Genomic DNA, 9,710 nt, shown 5'->3' on the forward strand with positions numbered 1-9,710 from the left:
TGCTTCTCACCGTGCTGTTTTAGCCCAGCTCCCCGGCGACCCCCTCCTCCCCCGCCCTTGGCCACCAGGCTCCTCCCGGAGCTGTGCGCGGCTCGGACGTGGCTCCGCACCGGGACGGCGTCACGCGTGGACGTTGCCTTTGCGGGGCAGAGCGTGCCCTGCAGCCCCCCGGCATGGCCCAGCCGGAGCGGGAGGGCCCGTCTCTCCGAGCACGCAGACCCAGGGGCTATCAGCACCTCCCACCACGTCCCGTGGGACCGTCCCTGCCCTGGGTGGGTGTGCTGGGYGCCCGCGCAGAGAAGGACCGTGTCTGGCTCTCCACAAAGGCAGGGCTGGACAGCGACAGCAGCGTGCCTGGGGCCCAGCCCGGGGCTCGTGCGGCTCGCGCTTGGTGCAGAGAGCGCTGCCATCACCACCCTTGTGGCAGCGGGGCTGCGAGAGCGGGGGCAGCCTCATGGGGAAGGGGGTGACAGGGACCCCGTCCCCCCCGGACCTGCTGGGCGCGCAGAGCTGCCAGGCCCGGTTTTGCTCCGCAGGCTGCAGTGGCGTTTGAGGACGTGGCCATCTACTTCTCCCCCGAGGAGTGGGTAGAGCTGGCGGGATGGCAGCGGAAGCTCTACCAGGAGGTGATGATGGACAATTATGACYTGGTGGCCTGCCTGGGTAAGGACGGCTCCTCGGCAGAGCCGGGGCGCGAAGCCAGCAGGGCTGCCGGGCGGGGAGCGGGTCCAGCGCCCAGCGGCTGGGGCTGCCGCGGGCGCCCCCGGACCAGCCCGGGCGCAGGCGACTCTGCCGCTCGCGGCCCGCCYGGGCCCGTCCCGGGGGCGTGCTGCTGGCCCGCAGCTCCCTGCCTTCTCCCCACGCGGAGCGGGGCTGCAGCTGGCCACGTGGGCTCGCAGAGTCTGTGCTCTGGGTGCGAGGAGCGGGAGCCCGCTCCAGGTACCCCAGCGCCCGCCGCTCCCTCTCCCCAACCGCCCCGCGTTCGGGGCAGCACTGGGGCTGGGCCGGTGGACCCCAGGGCTCCGGATGGCCACGCCAGTCCTGCAGCCCCCTTCCCCACCGGGCGCATGCTCACAGCCTCCTCTGCCRGCTGCGACGCGCTCTCGGCGGCCCCGCGGGATGCCGACATGTGTCCCTCTCCCGCGCAGGCGCTCTTGGCCCCAAGTCCAAGCTCGTCCACAAAATGGAGCGTGAGGAGGAGTCCTGTGGCGGGGTCCCCCAAGGAGAGTGGCACGGAGGAGTCCTCGACACCTCTGCTACCGGTGAGTGACGCTGGGTTTCGCTCGCTGTGYGTGGCCCGGGGGGATGGGAGCGGGAAACAGGAGCAACAGGAGCGAATTGCGGGCAGGAGCCTGGGACTGCAGCATGGGACAGAGGCGGCTCCGGACGCCCCCCGGCCCTGCCCTAACGCGAGCTCTGCTCTGCGCSGYGGGGCTGCTGCCTTGCCCCCGGGGYGGTCTGTCCGGCCGCTGCTGCGGGCGAGGGGAGGCTGCAGCTGCTGCGTCACTAACCTGCCCCCGGGGCTGGGGCCGAACGTGCTGCCGCTTCAGCGGGTTGGTGCCTGGTGCCCGGCTCCGGGACCCATCTTTCTCCCCTTCCCGCCGTGTTTCTTTGCCTCTGCTCCCCACAGCTGGCTGGGACATGACCGCTGAAGAGGACCTGTCCGAGGGCGACCATCAGAGACGCTGGATCCTGCATGCATCRCTGGACCAGGGACCAGAGGGGCTGGCAATCAAGTACCCTAGGCTCTGCCCTAGCTGGTGTGAAGTGAAGCCCGGGGCCTGGGCAAGCGACGCTCCGCAGGAGCTGCCGGGCTGGGACCGGCAGGAGCAGCCGTTGGATGCGCTGGAGGCGGGCAGCAAGGGGCTCCTCATCTGCGGCACCTGCGGGCGGAGCTTCGAGGACGAGGCCACCCTGAGCGCGCACCAGCGTGAGCATCTCCGCCCGGTGCCCTCCTACGAGTGCACAGCCTGCGGGAAGATTTTCCGCCACCACTGCAACCTCCTGACGCACAAGAAACACCGGGGCCAGAGCCGTCACGCTTGCACGGAGTGCAACAGGACCTTCTGCTTGAAAGGGGACCTGCTGCGGCACCGGGCAGGGCACGCGGGCGAGGGCGGCTACGCCTGCCCGCTCTGCGGGGAGAGCTTCCGCCACAAGCGCAACCTGCAGGCGCACAGGAAGGAGCACGCGATGGACGCGCTGAAGAAGTGCCCCGAGTGCGAGAAGCGCTTCGAGGACGAGGCCAGCCTGAGCCGGCACCGGGCCACGCACTGCGAGGAGCGACCGTTCGTCTGCGGGCGCTGCGACCGCAGCTTCAGCTGGAAGGAGAGCCTGATGATCCACCAGCGCAGCCACACGCAGGAGCGCTCCCACAAGTGCCCCGACTGCGGCCGTAGCTTCAGCCGCAGCGGGAACCTCTTGGTGCACCAGCGTGTGCACACGGGCGAGCGTCCCTTCGCCTGCGCCCAGTGTGACAAGGCCTTCTGCAACAAGGCCAATCTCATCACGCACAAGAAGCTCCACCGGCGGCTCAAGTCCTTTGCCTGCTCCGAGTGCCAGCTGGGCTTCAGCTCCAAAAGCAAGCTGCTCTTGCACCAGCAGGCACATGGAGAGGGGGACAAGGTGACGTACGTGGCAGGGGACAACCCGCCAGACCTCCAGCAGTAGCTAGGGCTGCTCTTGAACAAGGGAGGGGGGGAGTTTATCTGCATGTGAAGGGGCCCTAAGGGCTGCAGCAGGACATGAGCAGCACCTTGTCCTGCTGGCTGCCAGAAGTGACCTTCCCTGGTATTTGACGCATCCTTACCGGGCCTTGGCGCAGTGTGCGCTCGGGACCTCTGAGCCATGCTCTCCTCACCACCTTCAGACCTCAAACAAATCTCTCCAGGGCATTTTCCCAGGTACCTCATCTCTCCACACGTGCACTGTCCTCCCAGGAGCCCTCATGGATTTGTCTGGGATTTTCTTGTCATTGCTTTTATTTAAAGCCAGAAGAGATCTGTGCTAGTGTGGAGTCTGATCTTTTGCAGCGGAGGTGGGAAGGCCTGGTCCTGCTCTGAGTCCCCGGCTGGCTGCGCTAAAGGGAGGCCAGAGCACTGCCCTGGGCGTGCCAGCGGGGGCCAGGTCCCCTCCGCTCAGACAGCTTTTGCCTTTGGCCCTCCCCGTAGGRGGGATGCCTTCTCCTCCCCCCATCCCAGGTACTGGAGGTGGGCTGGGTGGGACTGGGGGCTGGGTAGCACCCAAGCCTTCCACCCCAGACCATTCCCCTGCAGCTCTGCAGAGCCTCCTGCCCTGTGACGTCTCCCTCGAGCAGTGCTGCGTGGGCGGGGGGCTCCTTCGGCTGCCGYGCGTGGGCCCTCCATGGCTCTGTGCCGCTGCGCGTGCGGGACCCAGAGCAAGCGCAGGTGTCCCCGTCGTGGGGAGGGTGCTCCTCGCCCGGGGGTGAGCCCGGMCCAGCTCCACGGGCTGCGTCTGCTGCCGCAGCACGCTGTGCCGCCCAGGCCAGTGTCTCCCAGTTTCCTGGCCTGGGAGATGGGAGCCGTTGCGGGCGATGGGCTGTGGTGCACTGTGAGGCGGCTGGGCTGGTCTTCCCCGCACGGCCGGCAGGCTGGAGGCGTTTCGGCAGCTCCACGCTCGGTGCAGCGGTGGGGGAGCCGGGGGAAGGCAGCCAGGCACGCGTGTCCCACTGTGCATGCGTGTCCCGCTGCGCGCTGCCCGCTCCGGGGCACGGCTCCCGCACCGGCTGCTCCCGGCGCCCCGYTGCCCTGCTCCTGCGGTGACAGGGAGGGCGATCCTGCCCCGCAGGCACTGGCATTGCAGGCCCCAAACCCACACTGGTGTCTGAACTGGAGCGAGGGGGAGAACGGCACGCCAGGGACGGTCAGGGTGAGCCGCTCATCTGCAGCTCTTCTGGGAAGAGGAGGAACGGGGAGTCCTSAGCACCTCCTGCGCGGGTGAGTGACACTATGGAAGAGGCCCTGCAGCAAGGGAAGAGCTGCCAAGGCAGGACCGTCCTCTTTGCCGGTGCCTTGAGCAAGTCCAGGGCCGCTGCTGGAGCCTGGTGCTGTGAATTCTGGTGTGTCCTGCAGCCCAGCAGCTTCTCTCCAGGCTCAGACCTCAGTGAGGGCATGAGAGCCCTTGCTCGGTATGCCTCATCATGCCAGTTTCCAGAAAAAAAAAAGGTGTTAGTGCCACGGGAGCAGCGGAGCCCAGGAGCAGAAATCCAGCCGGCACTGTCCCATGGAGGACTTTTCTTTCTGAGACAGTATTGCTTGCTGTCAAGCCCCTCCTGGGCTTCTTGCATGGCATGTACACTCCTGTCCTGGTGCTTGCAGGCATGAAGAGCAAAGTGAACTTGCTGCTGTTTATCCACATTGTCCCGGGCAGGGCAGCACCCCAGGGCCCACGCCGTGGCTGCCTGGCCCCTTTTGGCCCATACCCCGTGTTTCTGGAGTACCTGCCCTTCTGCAGCTATGACTAGAGGCTCTCCTGGTCCTGTCTGCTGCTCACCTCTGTCCTTTCTTCTTGGTGGTCCAAGCCAGGGATCTGCTACACGAGCTGCTCCTGATAGCCAGTTACTTGTTCATGCTGTGGGGCAGGTGCACTGAGCGGCGGTTCATGGCCTTTCTGAGATGTCAACGGGCGCTGAGTTGGACAGACAACGGTGACGCCTTCATGGCAGGCTGGGAAGACATGATGAATGCTGCCATTGCTGCCCAGTCGCTGTGTGTTGACCAGTGCTTCTGGAGCAAGAGGACCTGCAGAGTGTTGTGGGACCACATTGTGCTGCAGACCTGGGATGACCAGGAATGGCTGCAGAACTTCCACRCGAGGAAGCAGGCGTTCCTGGAGCTCTGTTAGGCGCTCACCCCAGCCCTCTGCCGCCAGAGCAGGCAGCCCATCCCTGTGCAGAAGCGAGCGTCCATTGCTATCTGGAAGCTGGCCACCTCGGGCTGCTACTGCTCCRTGGCCAGCCAGTTCGGTGTAGGCAATCAACAGTGGGGCTAGCGGTGATGGAGGTGTGCAATGCAGTCCTGAAGGTGCTTTACCCACGTGTTGTGTCCATGAAGGACATTCCTGAAATAAGGGCCGCCTTTCAAAAAATGGGTTTCCCAAACTGTGCAGGGGCCATTGATGCAAACRTATGTTCCCATAGTTTGTCCTCCAGAAGGAGCCATGAATGTGCAAACTGCAATAGTTACTACTCCCTGGTTCTGCAGGGCTTGGTGGACCACCAGGGCAGGTTCATGAACACCAGCGTAGGAAGGACTGGCAAGGTCCATGATGCCAAAGTGCAGACAAGGTCAGGTGTATACATGCTTGGACAAGTGGGAACATTATTCCCTCCCAATGATATTATTATCAATGGTGTGTCGGTGCCCACAGATATTTTGGGGGACCCTGTCTACCCCCTCCTGCCGTGGCTGATGACACCTTATCATGGCCACATGAGGCCTGGGAGGTGGAAATTCAGTGAAACACTTGGCAGTTGCGGGGTGCTCGTGGAGCACGCCCTTGGCAGGCTGAAGGCCCGGTGGCACTGCCTGCAGAACCGGCTGGACGCCAGCGCGCGAACGCCACCAGCACGATCACGGCCTGCTGCACTCTCCACAACATCTGCGAGGCGAAGGGTGAGCRTTTCTGCACGGAGGGGCCCCAGGACACAGGCGGTTTGCTCAACCGGTTCACCCAGCCCGAGAGCACCCATCAGCGTGAGCATGTTCTCCCGAGGGGGGTGGGAGACCGAGGATGCTGCTTGTGCCCATATCCCGGCCACCCGGGGGGACCCAGAGGAGTGAGGAGTCCTGGGGCATCCGTTTCTTTCTAGACTTCGGATACATTTAGATAAATGTGTCTATTTCCTAAACTACTTTGTATGTTATTTTGTTGAAAGTAGTGCCTGGGAGGAGGGGACTGCTCAGATTTTTAGGGATTATTCAGTGGTTTCAGTACTGGCCTGGAGGGGCCAGTGGCCTTTCTCTTGAGTCCTACATAAAGCTGTTTTGCCTCTTGCCAGAGTGTTAGACTCTGTTTGTGTGTTTGAAGTCATGGGGCATCGCGTCATTTAATTTTCAGACTGACTTATGTTTTCTGATAGTTTAATAAAATCCTTTTCGCCGAAATGTGGCTGTTTACTTAGACAAGTAATTGCGTTCAGAGCAAAGTGCTGGGTTGCCAGGTACATTTAGGGGAGCGGAAAGAGCGAGGCAGCGAGACCGTGGGGAAGCATTTACAGATTGAAACCTGAAGTGCATTAGAGGAGGAAAAGCAGCTCCCGGGCAGCCTCAGTCCTGCAGCACGGGCAGTCGGGGAGCGCAGCGGGGTGGCTTGGCAAATCCCTGCGCCGGGAGCAYCCGCGCTGCCTCCTTCCCCTCCCGCCCGGGAGCCGTGCAAGGGCCCTGCCCCGTCCGTGCCCGCCGCCCGCCCGTGCCCCGCGCGCCTCCGCTGTGCTCCGAGTTACTCGCCCTGCCTGGTTCCCGTTTTCCCTCTCCGCGGCAGCAGAGTGCCGGGGCTGGGGCAGAGCCCGCACAGGCGGAGCTGGCTGGTCCCGTCCCCGCTCCAGCCGGGCGACGCTCGGGAAACGCAAGCGTTTCAGAAGCGCCGCGGGGCTCGTGCTCGCCGCGTCTGCCTGAGAGCAGAGGCAGGACTGCAGCCGGGCGCCGGGCGCCGCTTCCTCGGYGGCACAGCGTCGGCGAGCGGAGCGGGCTGGCCGGTCGTCGCGGCGGGTCGGCAGGGCTCGCTCAGCGCCCGGCCGGCGTTCCTCTGCACGGCGGCGGCAGCTCCCGCCGAGAGAGGAGAGGGTGGAAGACCATCGACTGCCTTTGGGACCCAGCGAAGACCAAGCGCTGGCCTGGAGGAAGGAAGCGGATGAAGGGAAGACGCAGGATCTCTGGAGCAGGAACCCACGGTACCTCCCAAACGCTGGGAGGCGACAAGCAACCTTCCAGGCGGCAMCAGCGTCACGGCCGCGTCCCCCGCTGCTGCCGGGTGCAGCGGCTCTGGCATCCCGCACGATGCCCTCAGTGGAGACAGCGTGGTCCCCACCGTGCCGCAGAGAGCAGCAACGGCCGAGGCTGCTGCCGCCGGGGGACGGTGCTCGCAGCAGCGCCAGCAGGCAGCGGGGTGCGATCAGCGCGACACGGCCCTGCACGCGTTCCCGGCACGGCGGCGGACGTTTCTCCCTCCCTGGCCGAGTACGGCAGATGACACCGTGCTGCCACTGCCTGCGGCTCCGGCTGAGGAGCATGTGCATGTAATATGAATGATGCAAGTGYACGATTACCAGCATGAAGCCATCTCCTTCCCTGGAGAGCAGGCCTGGGGAGGAGATGTGAATAGCTGGTGTTGAGCCGCCACGAGGGCAGAGGAACGCRGGTGGGTGTGAGGATGTCACAGCCCGTCTCCAACCCAAGGAGCAGGCAGAGGTCACAAAACTCAGGGACATGCCACAGTGGAGGCTTCTGCACTGGGGCTGCCCAGGTGAAAGGAGTGCAGGGATGCTCTGCGTGGGGGAACGAGAMGTCTTTCTGGCAAGGCCAGTCTGCGGGCTGCCAGGCTCAGGCTGGAACAAGAGAGGAGCCAGGACAGCCAAACTGGCTACGGAAGGTCAACAGACATCAGGATGAGAAGGACTTTTTAACAGCCAGTCTGAGCATTGTCCCAGCCCCCAGCTGGCTGGTGGGAGCAGTGTCCAGGGAGGGTCTAAAGTCTGTGGGCAATGAATGGTCACGGTATTCCTTGAGAATTATTCCATAGGGAAACTAATCTCGTCCTCAAGGGTTTGCCCTTATGGTCCATCTTTGCTACCACAAATCACAGAGTTACAGAATGGTTGAGGTTGGCAGGGACCTCTGGAGATCATCTAGTCCAACCCCCTGCTCCAGCAGGKTCACCTAGAGCACGGTGTGCAGGATYGCRTCYGGGAGGAGACTCCAGAACYTCTCTGGGCAATATTTCCACCACCACCACCCGAGCTGCATTTGGCCCTCGGATGGCAGTGAAAACTGAAGCCGTGGCCTGGACGGGGTGAGCTACACAGGGCTGCTCCGCCTGCAGGCTCCCTGGGCCGGCGGCCGGGGCGGCAGAGCATGGTGCCGCTGGAGCCACCGCAGCTCCCTGGCCGGGGTTACCCACTCCAGCACCCTGCGGAGGCGGCTGGGGGCCGCAGAGCCCATGGCAGGGGACACTGCTCCTTGTCCCTGCAGCCCTTCCTCACGCCACCGCGGAGGGCAGCAGMAGCAGAGCCCTCTCCCAGCTCTGCYCCTCTCCAGCCCCTTGTCCTTGAGGTGGCAAGGGCCAAGTTATGTCCAAGGCGCCTTGCCCAGGACTAAGGCCGAGGAAACGCTGCCACGGCAAGGACTTTCTTTGAATGCCCTGCTGAGCTCTGCTGACAGTGAAGCCCTGACCTCTTCCAGGCTGYTTTTTCCTGTTTTGCAAGGACATGAGTGAGCGAGGAGAGCCATTCCCATYACAAGACACCTGCTCTCCCCACGGAAAGGGCAGACTTGCACATGGCAAAGGTGAGAAGGACCTGCCTTCAGGAGGGAAATCTCACACGGTGAYTGCAAAGGTGTCACATGCAGATGGGGCAATGCAAGTGCATGCAGGGGATGCAAGAAGAGCACCAGCACCAGGGAAAGTGCTGCATGTGCCTGCAGCAAACGGGTGCGAGAGMGACTTCTCACCTGCTCGCCTCCCTYCAGCAAACCAYGTGCAGGAGAAACAGCCTCTGAGYGCTGCCAATGCCGAGAGCCTCAGCGGGCTCGCAGGAAGGCTTACTGCTTGCAGAAGCCTTGAACAATCCCCATATAAACAGGGGCTAAAGAGTCCCCTGTACAGCCTCGGACCTGCATCCAGGCCAGGCTATGCAGACTGTCACCTCCAAGCTCATCAGCTCCCCTGGGAACTTACTTTCATTATTGCTRTTTTTATTTCTCACCATCTACCTGCACTAGATCAGCAGCCTGTAGCAGAGAGACCTGGTGGAAATGGTAGTCCCAAAGGGTTGGGAGCATGATGAGAGACCGGAGACAACCGCACGGGAGAGCCGATGTGTGTGAGCAGATGYGGGAGGCTGAGAGCTGCCCTGGCAGGGGCAGCCGCATGCCCCGGGCAGCTTCAGGCAGCCCTTTTCCATGGCCTGCGCCTTGTTCAACAGCGGACGCTGAGCCTCACCCCAGCCGTTCCCGCCCTCCCCGCCGAGCCCTGCGGCTGCTCACAGCCTTATCAACCGCCTTCCCCAGCTTTAACTGCTGCCCCGTGACACACAAGCCCGTGCCACAGCTACCCCGCTGCCGGCAGCCGCTCTGGTCCCACCGGCACAGTCAGCCCCCCTGCACGAGGCCCCCGGGGACGTTTTTCACGCCTGGAGGAGATGAATCCCTAAGAGGCCGAAGCTGCCAGGCTGGGACTGGGAGGGCAGACGCCCCTCGCCCGCCCTCAGGGGCTGCTCGTGGCAGCTGCAGCCGGCGCCGAGGCCGGGGACCCGGGCGCGGCGGGATTTCGATGCCAGCGCCCGGCTCTGGCAAGAGGCTCCTCCGGGGACGGCGCTCCCGAGAGGCCCAAGCGCAGCTGAACGCGCTGGCGGCCGCGGCGCCGCCGAGCTGCCCGGCTGCCGCGCCAAGTGCCCGGCCCGCTGCGATGTCTCCAAGTGCCCCAGCCCCAGCTGCCCCAGCGGCTACGTCCCCGACCGCTGCAACTGCTGCCTC

At 64.1% G+C, this 9,710-nt stretch overlaps 1 protein-coding gene across 1 annotated transcript in view; it reads left to right on the plus strand.

Moving 5' to 3' along the window:
• The window catches only part of LOC146591898 (uncharacterized), an 8,894-nt gene extending 2,769 nt beyond the window's left edge, over positions 1-6,125 (plus strand). Inside the window, exons 3-5 of the mRNA XM_085312008.1 lie at positions 537-663; positions 1,149-1,262; positions 1,631-6,125. Coding sequence (XP_085168134.1) covers positions 537-663; positions 1,149-1,262; positions 1,631-2,670 — 1,281 coding nt within the window. The 3' untranslated portion in view covers positions 2,671-6,125. The remainder of the gene's footprint in view (positions 1-536; positions 664-1,148; positions 1,263-1,630) is intronic.
• Positions 6,126-9,710: the final 3,585 nt, after the last annotated feature.

The sequence above is a fragment of the Rhea americana genome, unplaced genomic scaffold, assembly GCF_003343005.1.
Source record: "Rhea americana isolate MKP2758 unplaced genomic scaffold, rheAme1 scaffold_354, whole genome shotgun sequence".
In the NCBI taxonomy this organism is placed as follows: domain Eukaryota; kingdom Metazoa; phylum Chordata; class Aves; order Rheiformes; family Rheidae; genus Rhea; species Rhea americana.